This window comes from Arvicanthis niloticus, chromosome 8, assembly GCF_011762505.2.
Source record: "Arvicanthis niloticus isolate mArvNil1 chromosome 8, mArvNil1.pat.X, whole genome shotgun sequence".
Taxonomy (NCBI): domain Eukaryota; kingdom Metazoa; phylum Chordata; class Mammalia; order Rodentia; family Muridae; genus Arvicanthis; species Arvicanthis niloticus.
This window is the reverse complement of record NC_047665.1, coordinates 79,511,605-79,529,827: the sequence shown is the minus strand read 5'-3', so window position 1 is coordinate 79,529,827 and position 18,223 is coordinate 79,511,605. Positions and strand designations below refer to the sequence as shown.

The 18,223-nt window shown below is 43.4% G+C and overlaps 1 protein-coding gene across 9 annotated transcripts in view; it reads right to left on the bottom strand.

Annotated features, from left to right (window-relative positions):
• Positions 1 to 18,223, bottom strand: part of Ntm (neurotrimin) — a 940,612-nt gene that overhangs the window by 388,878 nt on the left and 533,511 nt on the right. For 8 of the 9 annotated variants that reach the window (XM_034510278.2, XM_034510280.2, XM_076939688.1 and 5 more), the window contains exon 2: positions 7,418 to 7,502. In XM_034510278.2, the coding sequence (XP_034366169.1) occupies positions 7,418 to 7,502 (85 nt within the window). Of the gene's footprint in view, positions 1 to 7,417; positions 8,419 to 18,223 lie in introns of those variants that run through there. The other variant, XM_076939689.1, reaches the window with a different exon arrangement.

Genomic DNA, 18,223 nt, shown 5'->3' with positions numbered 1-18,223 from the left:
CTTGGCATCCTACCCCATCTTACCACCTGACTACTTTCTATTATCACAGAAAGACCAACTCTCCAAGGTCAAAGATCCACCCTGCCCCAATCTATCCATGAATTTCTGATAACTACTTTCTGAAACATTCTCGACAGCTTTATCTGGTGGAAAATTCATCTTCAGAGCCGTGAACTGTCACAACTTGCCATGCAACAATCTTGTTAGGAAAAATGAAGGACTACCTTTATCCTCACTTCCTTTCAAAGATAAAATATCGAGAGAAATGATTGGAACATAAGAAGACTCATAGATCAAAGCAAGGTGCTCTGGAGACTGTGTGCACACCACACTCACAACCCCTCCACATGTGTACACACACACACACACAGACAGAATTAAAGATGAATATGTGTGGATAAAGCAAGACTTTTCTTTTTATAACCCTTCTAAAGTGAATACAGTAAATCTATCCAAGTATAGTGACATGAATATTTGAGCTACATCAGTTTACAATGAGAAAAGAATGAAAAGGTGTTGATATTGTATACATCTAATGTGCATATACATAAGTTTATATATAAATGAATATAGGGGTATTCATGTGACAAAGGTCATTATGCATTAAGGCATGTGCACTACTTTATTTTCACCCAACACATCATGGAATAGGTAGCAAATGTTCTCTTCAAACAAAGAGAGACTAATTTCTTTTTGTCTAAAAATCTTACACTGAGAAGATGCCTACATCAGGACTGCTTAGGTTCCTGACACAAAGCTCATGTTCCTTCAACTACATCACTCTGTCCTAGTACACATTTGCTGGAATATAAGTTGGTTTGAATTCTGTGTCAGAGACCTTTGTCTCCACCAGCTGTCGTTCAGTTAAATTTCTGTTTCATCTCCTTTCTTTGTTCACACAAGAAATCTGAAAATGTATCCTAAACCCAGTACATTTTTCATGTTCTAAAAACACTGGTTTTTTTTACCATCTGCATGCATTTCTACATGCATATAGATACATATAGCATTGATAACATTATCTATTTTTTACAGGTTATCAATTACAATGGAAATTTACCTATTTTCATATTCCTTTGGAAATGAAATGATTTTAGTGAAATGTTCAGCCCTAAAGAACAGGTATATATCAATAGTATTTAGTTTTCTGCTTTTCTAAAATACCCCAGAAGAGATGTAAATGGTCCTATTCCATGTATCTAAACCAAAGAGAAGAAAGAAAGAAAACAAACAAAGAACGATAGATAGTCCCCAGACCCTGCCTAGAGATAAACCCCAGCTCTGACCATTGGACCTCAACCACTTGGCATCCAGATCCACTGGATTGTAGCATCCTTAGAGAATTGTCTCTGTCTTGAACAGTTTGGTGTCCCATTCTGGGAAAACACCTGTAGATATTTGAGGAATTGTGTCCTCTTTGTGAAAATCTCATGACTGCCAATATCTGAAGCAAAGGATCAATGGTAGAACCTGGAATAATGTTTCCTCTGAGCAAAACAATTCAGCCCCAGGATTCAGAGAAAGGGTCCTAAGGAGGCAGACTAGCTCTCTGTGTGTCTATTTCACAAACCACATAAACCTTCCTTCTTCCCAGGTCTGACAGTCAAAGTTCATCAAAACAAACAAACAAACAAACAAAAAACAAAACAAGAAAAACCATTGTTACAACACAAGGAAGAGCAAGTAAGTTTATTTGGGTCATGGAACAGTGGACAGTGGGACTTGGGAAAGAAGAGGCATAAAATGAGTCCTGCTCTCTGGCCTAAAGAGAAAGAGTCTAAAAGCCAGGCCCAGGAGCCTATTATCTGATCTTGTGATCTGAGGGAAAGCTTCACTTTTGTTTCCTGGTCTGTATCAGAATAACAATTGCATCTCTTTTGTGATTCCACTGAGAATCACTCAACCCTAAGGCTTAGCACAGGTGAGATAGGCTTGTCCCACAGAGTCAGAGCTGTCATGTAACAACATTGTGCTTTAGTCCAAAGAAAGCAGAGTTAGGTGAGAACTGAGAACATAGTGACTACATCAACCAATTGTATCAGAAACACACCTAGTAAGTCTTCAGAGTAGTTTGGTATTTAGTGAACAAAGCAACCTTCTTTTAGGCACATACACCCTACCCTGGTGAGCCCAGAGGCAGGGATTAGAAGTGATGCTCATGCATCTTTCTTACCCTGGAGCAAGACTGACTGTGAACACCTTCATTACACCTAAAACCATGTGGCTGACCTTCATGGTCTCTAATCCTTTCAAACTTCAAAATGCTGTGTGCCCTTGACAGCAGAAAAAAATAAGTATTTCTACAGAACCCTTCTGATGACAGGAAGAGATACTGGCAAACTGGGTTGCCTCTCTCTACCCAGTTTTGGGTTCCAGTAAAAACCAGTACATTTCCCCTCCTTCTGTCCCATAGTTAGTTAAGATTTTATGGTTCCCATTTTGTTTTTCAGCTCCTCAGTGGACTTGGCATAGTTCTAGAAACCTCTATGCCCATTTGCCCATGTTCCTCAGAACCATGGTAGCAGGCTGGATGCCTGAGTTGCTCCTGAGGGGAGCACAGTCAGCATCCCTGAGAGGGGGCAAGGAAGAATGCCCAGGGCATGCTTCCTGAATGGCATTGCTATTCAGAAGGAGGGAACCCATATGCAGGGATCAATAGTCCCACCCTGAGACAATTGCTGCCAGGGGACTGTAAAAATAGATTCTGGGAGGGGGATAATTTTCTGTCCTCCTCCTCATCTTAAGTAGGTTACTTTCTCTTAAGTACACCTGGCACATCATCAGGAACATTTCCCCAAAGATTGGAAGACTAGGTAGTAAAGTGGCCTGCCAGAGTGGGAGGCACATGTCATAGCACAGATCTCAAATAAGGAACAAACTCCCAGCACAGCCCATCTGTGTGCAGCTCAGGAAGACGTCAGCTCAACAGATGGTGTGTATTTGGAACCAGTAACTCCTCAGGAACCACCCCACATCATATGTGACCAGGTCACCTGTGATGGTACACTCCAGGCCAAGGATCACAAGATAAAGAAAGACAGAGGAGGAGAAAAGGGAGTGATTTCAGACACACATTTCTTCACTCATTCATATGTTTACTGCATCGATCACTTCCCATAGAAAGGACACTGGTGAGTACCAATACGCTGAAAAGGCCAGAGGGTGTACCGAGCCGGAAGGAACTCACTGTCCAGGTGAGTTAGGTAACAAAAAAAAAAAAAAAAAAAAAAAAAAAAAAAAAAAAAGAATGAAATGACATCAGACAGAGATGAATGCTCAAGAGAAAGCTCCCACTCTGATAAGCCAATGAGAAGACACTAAGGCAGGGGATGGGGGGTCATTTGAATTTGGGCCAAAATTGGAAATAATGGTGGATGGAGCAGTCTAGATAGCATTGTTCCTAGTAGTAGGAACAACCAAAGTAAGGCCCTTTGGGCAAAGCCATGTGCTTAACACTGAAATAAAGACCCAAAGAAGACATAGTTCTGTCTTCCAGGACCCTCAGAGTATCTGCAAGGACTAAACTAACAGAGACCCATAAAGAATTGGTTTCCTACATCTGGAAGGAAAATCTCTAGAGCTGCCCTAACATTCTGTGTTACTTTATGATGTTGCCATATCAAAACTTAGCCTTAATCTTGTACATTAAGTCCGACTTTTTATTTTTAACTCATTCAAGAAAAATTCAATGGCTCAGCCACTACAAGTCTAGAAACAAGACAGGGAGCAGAAACTCAGTCTCTGGCTTGCTCCCACACCCAGGAAATATTTGACTTTTGTAGTAGCTGTTTTAGTGGTGGAAAGTTCGCTCAATGGGCAGAATCATTGAGTGGCATTCTGATGCTTTGTGGAGGTTTGTACTTGAGCTTGATTAGCCCAGGAGCCACCTCAGGTTACAGTCCTAAGAACTGAAAACCTCCCTCCAGCAGGGGATGCTTTGCTCAGAGCCTCCCCTGTTGCCATCCTAGCCCCACATATTAATTTCGACTATCTTGTTCACAGGTTGGCTTTGGTGAGTGGACCCAGGCCATCTCCTGGCTCTGCACCCTTCTTGAGAGAACTACACAGTAAATCTTTATTGTTGGATCATTGCTAACATATGAAATAAAGTCAGAGAAATCAGGTAAGGCATGAAGGGTATTTTTGCTTTATCTTCACTCATCCATCTGCTTAGTAAACCCCTGTCATCCCAGGGAGCTCATGACATTAAAAGGTGTGATCTTTGCTCTCCCATAATACACTCAGCCCACTCCGAAAGACAGTTACGCAACACTACAAAAAGGAAATGATGGTAGACATTAAATCCCACTAGGGAAGTCGGGAGACACATAGTTCATTGGGCCCGAATAAGTCTTGGGGGATCTCAATGTATGTGGTCTAGTTCTGTTGCTTGCTACTGCTGTGAGTTCAGAAAAATGCTGTTCTTTGGGTTTCAACTTTTTCATTTATAAAATGAGAGATAATTACATAAATTTCAGAGAGTAGGGAGGATTAACTGTTACTATGTACATTTAGTTCATAGTACCACACAGTGGCTGGTCAATAAGTGATATTACTACTCAACTTACTAACATCATTAGTAGTACCTCCTGCTAGTCCCACTTCAAAAACTCTTAGCTATTCCACCTTAATCAAATAATGCTTTTTTTTTTTTTTTTTCTGTGAGTGGGAGGGTTAGACTAGCAATCCAATCAGGGTTCATATGAGCTAAGCAGACACTCTATCAGTAAAGACATCTACCCAGACCCAAGCGAGGCTAATTCTTCATGCCAGTGCCTCAATTTTCCTCATCTGTAAAGTGTGGTAATAGTAGCAACTACATAATAATTATTATTAAAATTCTCTTACAATGTTAGGAGGTTGAATGACAAATGGAATGTTATATAAAGCACTTCAGTATTCCCTAATACACGGCGACTTTTCAACACCAGGATATTTAAAAATTCTGTGCCATGTGGTCTCACCATTCATAAAGCATGTGCCCACGGAGGGGAGTGTCAAGGGGTGTACAGAAAGAGCGAGAGTTGAGAAACACTTGCAACTCTATATAGTCAGTGCCGTGTCTCCGCAAAGATCACTAGAAATAATTGGATAAACTTTTAAAGTTTCTTCAAAGTAGAATTTGTTGCTGAGACATTTATTCTCTTTAGGGACTACAAAAGACTTCCAGGATGATACTGACAAGAACAAAGCAGAATAAAAAGTAGCCAGAGCAGAAAGCCCTCTGCTGGTGATGAGTGAAACTGCAGTCTTGCTGCAGGATGGCCTTCCACGCGAGCAGAGGGCTTCTGCCTCTCTACTTGTTGATAGGAAAGGAGACCCTGGTTCATCTAATCCCTAAGTTTTAAGGTTCCATCCACTGAGAGGTCCATCCTCCTGAGTGTCACAAAGATATTCTGTCCTTTGGGGCTGACACAGCATAGCAAGGAGACTAGATGGGCCATTTCTGAAAGCTTGGGTTGTGATTGTCCCGAGGCATAGGGAATCTTCACCCATATCCTCACTAGTGCTATTTGTGTTTGAACAAGATGACTGTGTGGAGTGTCTATGCGAAACTGCAAACGAATACTGGTATCTGAAAGAGACTACGGTGAGGGTGAGAGTCAAGAGGAAAGCAGTGAATATACAATAATATACTGTTAGAAAGAAGTCCAGGGTCCTGGCACCTGCTGGATGCAGCCACTCTGGAAAGGCTGCATCCTCCTGAACTATGGGACTACTGCTTCCTGGGATGACATCCTGGTTACTCCAATCCTCTCGTTTCCCTTAGAATGTGAGAGTCACTGTGGAGGCATGTTGTCTATTTATAGCTTCAAATCTCTAGGTCACTGACACCTTCTTTTTCTCTCGTTTGACTGTTGTGTGTGTGAAGGGGTGTCTATCTGTATCTAAAATAATCCCCATAGATAGTGTCTTTATTTTGTCCCTGGAGGTCTGTTCCCTGCAGCCAAGGGTAAGGGTCAGAGGGGCCATCTACAGATTACTAAATTTTCTTGACTCTATTGTTTAGAGGTTTGTTTTCATTTTGAAGTAGACTGAAATCAATGCATATTTAAAATTCAACAGTTCACCTTAATCTAAAGTAGTCTCTACAAAGTTCGTTCTTGGAACGGCTAAGTAACCAGGAGTTCATTGGAGTCATAAGAGTTAGGTCCTCAAAGACAAAGGATTTGGGGATGTTTGCAGTCCCTTGCATGGTTTCTTTAAATCACATGTATTTTTTTTTTTTAAATAATGTCCTCACAACTCAACTCTGGAATGTCAGCACTCACACCCCAAGATGGTCTTTCCAATGGGAACCCTGTGCACAGTCACAGGTACTCCAATCTCAGCATCGATGGAACCAGGACATTTGGCACCAAAAGCCAAGGTTTATTTCCCAAGAATCTCCATGTTAGAGGACAAAAACAGCATCCTGTTACCTGCGGTCAGTTCAGTTAATCAGTTTTTAAAACTTTATTAAAGAGGACACACTGAGTCGAAGAGAGGTATGAAGGTTGCTTGCTCTCTTAAAAATTCCAGAGATGAAAATTTCCCATTACAATCATCTGCTATATAGTCCTCCTGTGAGTGGTGTGGTTTTACCAACTGGAAATGGAGTCGGTACTTCAATAGCAATATCGCAGGGGAGACAGTCTTGTCCCACTTAGCACAAAATGTAGCTAAGATTCTTCTCCTCCACCCAGGAGCTTGCACTCCTCAACCCCAGAAACCATTCCTGACCCAACACAACACTAAAGCTTAGGGTTTGTTCAAGGCCAAGTTTCGTACGTACTGCTTTGATGAGCATAACAAACAGAACACAGTCCACTCATGTAGAAGGCGTTTCCACAGACAAATCAGAGTCCATGGTACCAGTGTCCAAAAGCCACATTCAGACAGGAAAATACATCTGCCTCTGCCCATCATCTCATGGAATACAGACAACCCAGAAAAACGTTAGTTAAAAACCAGGCTCAGGAAAGGAGGTTTCTGCACAGTCCAGCCCCTGTGGCAACTCTCAGTGGCACTGGTAGAGCAAGGGCGTCCACACCAAGCCAGATTCCTGCTTTGGGACTCATTAACTTCAGAGGGGAGATCATCCATGCTGAGTCTCAGCCAAGCCCCAGGTCGTCATAACTGCCAGGCTCAGGAACAGGCAGTAACATGATCACTGCCTTCAAAATAAGGCAGCTATCCCTCACCCTTCACAAACTCCTTAGTCAAAGAAGCCAGGTTTAGAAAACACAGCTCTTCCCTAGCATTGCCCTGTGATCGCCACATTCCTTGGTAGAGCAGTTAGCTCATCCAGGAATCGTGCAGCACTGCGAGCTAGGGATCTCTCCACTATCCCTGGCTTGCTCCAGAGCACACACCCCCACCCCTGCCCCTTTGCCCCAGCCCAAACAAATCATTTAGTAGAGTGGCAGTTCCCTACCTGAGGGTGGCGCTCTCCCCCTGCCTGACCGTCACGTTGTCCATAGCTTTGGGAAAGGTGGCATCTCCGCTACGCACCGGCACTCCTGTGGGTACAAGGAACAGCAGCCTGAGAGACACGACCACGAGGCACTTCCAGGGCAGGAACAGGTACCCACAGACCCCCATTCTCGACAGCCACAACTTCCCAGAACTCCGGTAGTGGCACGCACACGCCCCCCGGGCGAGCACAGGAAGTGGGTGGGGTGGGGAGTGAGCGCGGGGACCCAGCGATGAACTAGCGACGACCGCGCGATGCACTGGGAGGAGAAGAGCGCGCAGACTCTTCCAAGTCTAATATTCCTCCCCTAAATCCAGCCTCAGCTCGCAGCCTCCGAGAACCAGTTTCCACACACATCCGAGGCGGACTTTCTCCGCGCTGCCTGTGGCCAGGAAGGTGGCCAGGAAAGAGAAGCGCAAGGCAGGCAAGCAGGCACACAGGTGCGGGTCTCAGAAGCTGCCTCTTCCCCGTAGCAGTCCAGGCATGGCACTTTGTACAGGAGTAAGCACTTTGGTATCCAACGGGGCTGTGGCTAGGTTGAATCCAGCCACCCAGATGTGGTCTACGATTCCTCAATCGAACAAGGGGAAATCCAGCACTTTCTTAAGTTTCAGAGCAAGGCTCGCCGCCAGAAACAATCTGGAACAATAGCAGATGGAAAGTAGAGCACGCAAGAGGCGGCAAGGATGGTGCGAGGAGGCGCCTGCTAAGCCGGCTTCGTGCAATCCGGACTCGGGAATCCTGCCGCAGAGCCACGGTCAACTTCCTCAGAGCACAGATTTGAGCCGCAGCTTGGGCTGTCTCTGCAGCGCAGTAGCGAGGCTGGAGCGGCGCGGCAGGGGCGGACCGCAGCAGTCCCCAGTCCGCTCTCTGGCTTTCTGCAGAAGGCGAAGCGCAGTCGGCACCAAAGCCGCGGACGCCACGCTCAGCGGCCGCCCCCGGCCTCCGCGCTGCCTTCCTCCCGGGAGCAGCCCCGACGCGCGCGGGCCCCGACCGCCGGGGTTGTCATGGCAGCAGCTCCATCCCTGACCGCCACTTTCTCTCGTTGCCGACTCCAAGCGATCCGGCAGGCGGGCGGCACGGACTGTGCGCTCATCCCGAAGGGTGCGGGGCGCGGGCGCCCACCTTAACCCCCGCCGCGCCGGGCCAGGGCAGGACGGTGTGCCACCTCTGGCCACCGGTTTAACCATTTCTGGATTTGAAGAGCTAGCTCTTCGCAATTAAGAAGACAAAGTTACTGTGAGGTCTTAATAACCCTAGATATCTTAATAAGGGTCACAAACTAACTAGGAAGAGAAGAGCCTGCAGCATGCACATATGCACCTTTAAAATGGTCAAATTAATTCTATCAGCATTGAGAGTACATTTACGTTAGGAGGATGCTTTAAATAATCTCATTTTTATTCAATGTTACACCACCCTTTGCACTACACCCACCCTCTTAAAACCCCGCAGACTCAACACAACCATTCTAAGAGATCGTCCATGTAAAAAAATAAATGTGGAAATTCCAGAAGCATCTGGGTTGATAAAATGAACAAAATCCCTTTAAAATGTTGGTCAAATTCAACACAGCCTTTCTCAATCCCTCAACCCCACCACTGACACTGAGTATGCTACCTGGGTAAACAGTACACAGGCATGGGCCAATGTAAGCCCCAGCCTCCTTTCTAAGGAAGAGTCTCTGGGTTCTGGGTTCACACTCTGGCATACCTAATTTCATCTCCAAGAGGCGTGGCTTTCGTTAAATCTTTGAAGCCCAAAGAAAGACTGTGACTTTTCTCTGTCTGCTGCTGCTTCCTCTGTGCCTACATCATCGTGTTTCTCCCTTCACCCTAGCTCTGATGGACCCTGCCTGGTCCCTGTACAAGTAACAGGGGCAGGTCAGTGGGAACAGGATAGATGGATAGGAACAATATGGGTAGCACCAATAGGCTCCCTTCTCAGGGACTTCCAATCCTGAGCTCCAAATACTGTTCTGAATTGTTACTGGAAATGAAAGGGAGGATACTCTGGTTCTATTTCCCTAGACTTTCTCTTGCATTCAGTTGGGGTACTATTTTAGAAAACAAACTATGAAATAATAGTGGGGGGGGAGTGCTTCTCCAAAGTTATCCAACACCAGATACCAAAACATTACTACAGAACCATTATTAACCTCAGAGGTGCTAGCACCACCAAACATTGGCACTATTGAGCCACACCAGCCATTTCCACGTAGATAGTATGTAAGATCCACAAGTGCGTATCTCCCATAATCTCCCACTCACACTGCTACAGTGGAGGAGAGGGTAGAGGTCAGCTTTGGAATGTGTTAGCCAAACCCAAAAGTGACAAAAGAAGATGAGCAAACTTGCTTTCCTGACTTTATAGTTGCCCAGCCGCTTCTGGGCCATGAAGTATTGAGCAGCTTTATACTGGAGGTATCAAAGTACTTGACATCAATTCATTACCAGACCAATTCCCTATTGTCTCCTCTAGTGACTTCTTCTGATATTAGAGTCTCAGGGACCTCAGCCACTATTTTTGATCCCAGGGAACCTTTTGACATATGGTGCCAAAAAATGCTGGCTGTTGACTTATGACGAGAACAAATGGCTTTTTTTTCCCCCAAAGCCTATTTTGTCTCATTCTCCAGGGGGAAAATTATGAAAATTTGATATTAAACTGTTTCATTCCGTTGAACTGTTCATGAGCACGGACAAAAAGTGTGAGCTTCTCTTTGCTGGTTAATAAGCTGCTGGGCTCAAGGCTCTTCCATTAAATCCAGCACATTACTAATAATTCACTAACTATCCATCCTCTGGTGCCATCACAAGCCCTTTTCCTAAATGCCACACCCATGGAAACAAACACCTTTTGGGCTTTGGAGCCATTTCCTTCTAAATTCAGGCCTGAGAATGAATGGGGCTGACTCCTTTCATGAAAAATTTCATTCAGTCTCTTGTATCTAATTTCGAAAAGGTTCAAATGAGCATTAGGTTTTGCATTTAGGAATGGGGATAATGACAACCAACAGGCTGTCCCAATGGACCAACATACATGATTAACTCTACAGGAAAAATACTTAGAAAACCATTTAAGATGGAAGAGGCTTTATTAATACATTCTTTCCGTTTCTGCTTCGTTATTATGGCTAGACAGAAAAAAAAAATAATCCTCATGGGCTCCTTGAGACATAGTCTATCTGGCCTGAATGAATTTTGTCTTAGGCAGGCAGAATGCTTTTGTCTCAGACCATGAGGAACAGTACTAACTTGCAGCATCCCAGTGGCTGTCCACAGAAAGCCCCACAGTCCTCAGGTAACTCTCCAGGAGGACAAAGAAAAGCAACTCACAACCTCTGCTCTGTGAGCCCAGGGAGTCTAAGCTCTACTCACAAATAAAAGTCAAGAAAGTGGCCTAAGGTCAGAGATTCCCACATAATTAACAAGACAGATCGGCTTCATTCAAACCTGCTATTGAAGTGCTTTAAAAAAAAGATGAAGATCAAAATCGCATGTCAATTGCCTTCCCATCCCCTAATCCCTAAATATAACCAGCACTTAGTGGCTTATCTTATATCCTGTCTCTGGCTTCATAAAAACTGCTGGATTTATTTTATTTTTCCCAGCATATCTGAGTTAATGAAAAAGGGATGACAGTCAGAGCAATTTCATTATTTGTGTTCTTTATAGAAACAACTTCCTCTCTGCCTCCTGGAAGGCAGACTCCTGAGGAGCACCACCTCCACCTTCTTTTCCCCTCCCAGCCCCCCTCTCCTTCCTCCCGTCTTTCTCACATACACATATACTGTACACATAAATCAACTTGTCATAGCTTGTCTCTACACTGACAGCTGTAATTGCTTCAGGTTATAAAAATATCTTTAGGACAATACCTTTCAAGCTCTCTCTCTCTCTCTCTCTCTCTCTCTCTCTCTCTCTCTCTCTCTCAGGTGCGCGCGCGCACGCACACACACACACAAACACACACACACGTGGAAGCAGATTAGAGTGTGTGGTGGCTTCTTTCTGACCTGGCACCTGTACCTGTATACAAAACTAGGGTTTGAACAGGAAGACATCCTGACAATGGTCAGTCCACTGGGCTTTTTTGTTTTCCTTTTTACTCCATGTTACCTACAGCAAGCTAGGGTGAGCTAAAGAGCCATGGCTATGGCACCATGCAAGAAACAAGAGAAAGAGCAGTAGCTTAAGAAAGGCCAGCTCTAGTTCTCTACAAAAGGGAAAGGCCCCCCTCTCCTGGTGGAGATTTCAAACAGAAGTACAGGCACTATGAAAAATGCAGGGCGGTTAGTGAGTGGCCTGACATCAAATAGATATTGGAAGATTTAATCAGAAAGAGCAGTGTAAATCTGGATAAAGAGGTGCCTCCAGGGGTGTAGGGAAGGGCTGGGCTTTGGAAAAAAATGTGTGCTATTTTTTGCTCCTCTATGAATACAGGATCACAATAAAAGCCACTGCTTATACGGGCTGTACTCCAGTGTGTTAGGATTTCAGTTGGAAGAGCAACAAGGCAGCATGAAGACAAGAAGATTGCTGCATGGACAGAAAAGAGGTCAGAAATAGAGAGATCGGAGAAGAAGAAGATGAAGAAAAGGCAGGGGCATGGCTGCCCGTCCGTGGGCTTTGAAACCCACAGAACTGTATAAGAGATGCACAAAGCAGAGAGGCAGTAGGTCAAAGGCTATAGAGGGCAGCTGAATGAGCCAAAATCAAAGTGCTGTAATATAAAGCGTAGGTATCCAGAGAGTGTATCCCAAGAGTCAGAGAGGTTGGGACAAAATTGCCTCTTGTGTAAGACTTAGATCATAGTAAAAAAAAAACTCAGACCCAGAGAATCACAGAAGGATGTCTCAGAAAGAGTGTAGGAAGATGTGCAACACATACCTCATTTTAGGACGTAAGGGATGATTCCCAGAAGGCCATAAAGGTATAAAGCTAATGATGGACAAAGCAGGACAAGAACTCAATACTCCTGACACTTTTCCAACTCTCTTTATATTGGTCCACAGCTATGGGCACTGCTGAAAGAGCTGACTGTCAAATACTGACTTATTGCTACATCTGGGGGCCATGCAGACAACTAAGGAGGAGACCCCAAATTGCTTATGATTACACTGGGCATCCAGTAATCCCACCGAACCTGATGCATTCAGTAAGCCAGCACATATAGAGCCTCTGTTGATGACTAAAGGTGGAGAAGAGAACCCACGCCTGCTGCTGATGCCGCCAGTCAGGTGCTCTTGGGTTTCTTAGCTACATTATTCACACTGAGATGCACAGATGTTAAAGTTCTAGTGAACTCAGATTTGTTCTCCCCTAAGCTGAGGAAAATAAGCAGAAACATACCTTCTCCTTAAGAAGCAAATCTTTGGTGCTTGTCCAGATTTCTAGGTACCAAATTGGCCTTTCTAGAGTCATTCAGTGAGAGGGGGGAGTACATGTAGTGATGTGCTAATGTGGAACAAATTCTCTAGTCAGGAAAACCCACACAGAGCATGCTCTCCACCAAGAGATACAGACAGGGTGTAAGTAGTTTCTCAAAACCAGGAATACACTTGTGGTATAAGCACCGTGGGGAAGAAATAAATGGAAGAAGGCAAGTCGCATCAAACATGAAAAGTCTTTTTGTGCTTGTTTTTTGTTTTTATTTTGTTTCTGTTTGATTGTGGGTTTTTGTTTTGTGTTTGTTTGTTTGTTTGTTAAGGAAATGATTCTAAATAGAACTTTACTGCTGAGGAGGAATGAAACGAGGGTGCCATGGGAAAATTCTTGTAGCAGACCGACTTCATAGACTCTATCCAATCCAAGAACAGAGGGACGGTGAGCAGAGACCACTACTTGTCTGTCTGTGTTCAACTGAGCTTGGAGTACAAGCTGGTAGCTCTGTCTCCTTCAGGAAGATGCGTGAACTCAAGCCCCCATCCAGCCCACCTTATCCACCAAGAGCAACTGTGGACTTTGGTACCAGAATGGGCAAAAGTCAAATCTTCATGCTCTTGAACTAGGATGGGACCTTGGGGTAACAGCTTTTCGTATAAACACCAAATGGTGTTTATGTGTGAACAGATGTGAGATTCAGTCCAGAGCATGGCTTCTCCTGTGTTTCTCGGGATGATACCTGGAGGAGCTGTGTTAAACTTGTCGGGAAGGTCACAGAGAAATTCATTCACAGGACAGGAGGAGTCTGGGATCAGAGCACAGGCCTGCCGACTTTCAGGGAGTTTAGATCGAGCCGGGGGGGGGGGGCAGGGGGGGGCTCATCCCAGAGGAAGAAAAGAAATACCACATGAGGATATGGTAAGAAGAAAAGCCTTGGTTTCACACAGCAGGAAGGAAAGCAACCACACCCCACACTGCATTGCCTCACCCCTGAATGTGAATCCAATGGCTGCTGCCTGCACACAGAAGAGAAACAAGGAGATGATCTGGCTTATTCTTTCCATAGCAGGTACTTTGAGCTCTCCTGTTCCCATGTATAGTAGAAAGGTAGAGAAAATCCAGGGTGTTGAGGGAGAAGAAGCTTCCAACCCATCTGAAATAAGCCATACCTTAGAACCTTTTTCCAAGATCTCCTGAACCCCTCTCTGCCTCTGTATGCCTGGTGTGGTTAAAGCCACTTTGTGTCTGTAAGGCAAACTTGATGCAGGCTCTATTTTCAGAAAGTCATTTGGTCTTCTAACTCTTCTAACACCCCAGAGAAGTTAGCCCGATAACCCTTCTAGAGAGGTCACCCATGGACTTTGGTCTACATTATAAACTCACATATATTCTACCTATCAAGTCTAACATTTGCAAGAAGCTACCCAACCATTCAGGACATGGCTTCTGATATCAGAACATGACTGTTCATGGCAATCTATGAAGCCTCACACCTGGAGTACACCCAATTTACTGTCAGGCAAGCATACCTTTTATGCCCTTACTTCTTGGATCCCTAAATAATCACCCACTATGCAAGTTTCACCCTAGCCTTTTATCCAGTTTTCTCTGGAGGGTTTTACTCCCTGTTCTCAGCTCAGAGCAGAAACAGAAAAGGCAAATCGAAATGAGATGGGTACATGTTGTATAATGCACTGTTTCAGTTATATACTTTACTAGTAGTGAATTCCATATAATTGTCATTTTGGAAACGGGAACACCTGGGTTCCAGTTTCTCTCAGCCCATCCGCTGAACTCACTGCTATTTGGAAATGTTAGGACTTCTATTTGTAAAATGAACCAGCATCCTTCAGGGATGGTGAGTCACTTTAAAGATCTTACAGCTAATTCATTCCAATGGGCTAACACATTTCTGAAGAATTAAAAGCATGATTCCAGAGTAAGACAAGAACTCTTGGGAGTCAGGGATCAAGGGTCTGCAGTTGCAGCCCCAGTCTGCCACTTTCTGTAAGGAAGTACCTGGGACTTTACCTCCTGACTTTCACACAAGGAGCTTGGATCAGATGATTTCCAAGGACCTTTCCGACTCTAATAGACTGTGATTATGACGCTCGTCAGCCCCTCTTCTCTGAGCAGTTTACCTTTCAGAGTCTCTTATCTGTTCCTCCTGTGCAGAAATAGCCTCTTCCTTCTGCCCTTCCACTCTCCAGTAAGCCAAGGTACCACTTCAGAATTCAGAAAACTATCATCCAAGGTAATTAATGAGCTGCTCCGCATCTAAGGCAAGCCGATGGAGGAGTCAGGATGATTAAAAGTCTTCCGATAAAGGGTTTTTTTAAGGAAAAGAAAATCCCACAATGCATCCAGCAATGCTAATCTTCAATAAATACACTGTTAATATTTAACTGGCATTTATTTAAACTTACAGTAACTGTCCTATTAAATCTAAATTAATTGCCCATTTGGGAATCTTCCCCTAAAGCCTAGCTGGGACATGTCTGTCTAGATCATAGCCTATGCTAGGCATCTAGCCATAAAGAGAATACTGAAGCCATCCTTCCAAAACTTTGTTATTGGAATAGCAAGGCTGCAAGGGTATTGGAGATAAACTAGGCTGGTAAGTTATCTGTCCTGTGACGTTCTAGGAGCATAACTGTTTCTGCTCTGCAGTAAAAGACTACTCTGTTTCATTATCACTTTTTATGGCACAAGGCCACACAAGGCACATTGTCATGCAAGAATACAATGTGCACAGACCCTGGCTACCCTCTGCCTTTACTCCTTTTTGGTCTGACCCATCTTTGTTTCCAAGAAGTCTGACTTCTATTTTCATGAATATATATATATATATATATATATATATATATATATATATATATGTGTGTGTGTGTGTGTGTGTGTGTGTGTGTGTGTGTGTGTGTGTGTCTGTCTGTGTGTGTGTGTGTGTCTGTGTGTCTGTGTGTGTAACATATGTATTATATATATACACATGTGTATTATATATACATGACTTTGTGTATAAAATATATAAGTCTAGGACCTACAAAGTGGAGAAAGCATGTGGCATTTGTCTGAAAATGACTTTATTAAATATGAGTATCTATTTTCCTACAAATGACACAACTTCATTCTTTGTAATGGGTAAATAAAATTCCTCTTCTTCCTCTGTGTGTCTCTCTCTATCTCTGTCTTTCTCCTACCCTGTCTCTGTCTCTCTGTGTGTATGTGTCTGTTTGTCTGTCTGTCTAGCTGCCTGCCTGCCTGTCTGTTTCTCTCTCTTTGCTTAGAAATACTTTTCTTTTTAAAACATGCTAGTTACATGGCCACCACAAACTATAAGTCAATCATGACCCCTCCCCCTTTTTTGGACTCAGATTTAGACTCACCCTTCTTTCTTTTTGCCTCATGATATCCTGGGGTTCATAAATAAGACATTAATACTTTGTAGGAAATTGTGTGTTTATATTTGTATACATGCACACACATAAATATGGATTATATACAGGCACAGACAGTGACATTAATCCTTCACAGTCAGTTGTGTGTTCATATCTGTATATACATACATACATACATACATACATATAAATACAGCTTACATACAGGCACAAATAGAAATACATCCTCATGTGTCACAGCAAACATTTTGCAATGGCAGTCATCTATAAAAGAGCTGTGAAATAATCCCTGAGCCATGCTGCTTTGTCAGGGCTAGCCAAAGTGTAATTGGGTAGAACTGATCTTTGGCTCTTCCTGGAATCAATCAATATTGTTTTATTATAAGTGTGATCCTGGCTGAACTTGGGTGATGTTATTTCACCATGATTAGAACACATTTACATCTGCTCACATTCTCGAACTCACTGGTCCCATCAGATGCTTGCGTGCTAGTGAGATGCGGATTTCAGATAAACACGTCACACAGGCTAGTGCTCAGGCAGGGGTCTGCTTCAAACCAACGAGCCCGTCAAGGCTGACTAGAATCCATACTTTCCTCAGGGACGTGGGAACAGGCCAAGGCACATATCATCTACTTTAAGGTTTCTGAAGGCTTAGGTGTGTTTCTCTATCTTCTGTTTGCCATGCAAGGCAGGGAGGTTGGTAGAGCTGAAGCTAAGAATAGATGTGGTGAAGAAAAGCCCCTGAAGAGAAGGTAGGCAGAGAGGCAGGGAAAGCACCCATACTTTGTAAGAGGACTATGCTTGTTCTTAATCACTTGTGGGAGGTTTGACTTTGTATTGCCATAGAAGTCAAGCATTTTTTTAAAAATAGTTTTTCTAACTAACTCATATACAATTATCACTTGTTTGTTTGTTTTTTTTTCTTGTTTTCCCTCCTCCCTTTAATCTTTGTCAAGTTAGAGTGAAGAGAGTAGGGGACCCTTGCAATGCCTTCAGTTAATATAAGAAATTCCTCCTTTTCCAAAACATCTTTATTCTTCATTTTACTGACACTTAGAATGTAGAGGAAAAAAATGAATGACATTCTGAGTTTTCCTGTGTTATTTTGTTACCTCATTATTCACCCTTACTGACTCCATTTGCTCTAAGCTTTACAGAATAAAACATGGAAAGGCATGGTTGGTTGATACTTCAAGACCTTGGGTCTCTCCTCTCCTGAGAGTTAACCCTCGTGGCTTTTTTTCTCCCAGAAAAGAATGATTTCTTTGAACCTCCAAGACTCCTTCCTTGGAGCTTATCAAAGAGCTGTAGGAAGCAAGAACCCAAGAACAGCTACTACAAAGTTCCAGAGTAGATTTACCTGAACTCAGGTTTCTCTAGTCCTGGAGGAGGGAGAAAGGGGGGATGTTGTGAGTGTACATGTGAATCAGGCATAACATATGAAAATAATTTACCTCAGCTTTCACAACAGTTTTGACAAGGTGTCAGGATCAAAGATGCCTTAAAAAAGTAGATGATGAGAAGTCTCTGTTTCTTCCCTCCAAGGCAGAAAAATTAGCTTAGCGATAAGATGTAAATCAAGCATAGATTGACATGTTTCTAGAAGGATAAGTATTAATAAGAGATTCCTCAAAGGACAGTTGCTAGGACAAATCAAATGTAATATTTTATTTTATTTTATTTTATTTTATTTTATTTTATTTTATATTATATTATATTATTTTGGGCAAATGATTTGTCAAAGGAAATTCAGGGGAAACACTCCCAGGTTTTCATAAAGCATTGGAGTCCATTAAAGAATTAAATCTTCAGCTGACAGGAAAGAGCCGAGATGGTCCACAAACCTATGTGAATGTGCAGAAAGTGGAGACAGTGGAGACGTGGAGTATAACAGATGCTGATGTGATGTCTACTCTCAGATCATTGAGTCCTAGATGAATAGCAAAATACTGGGCGGTGGACTGAATATGGATGTTGTA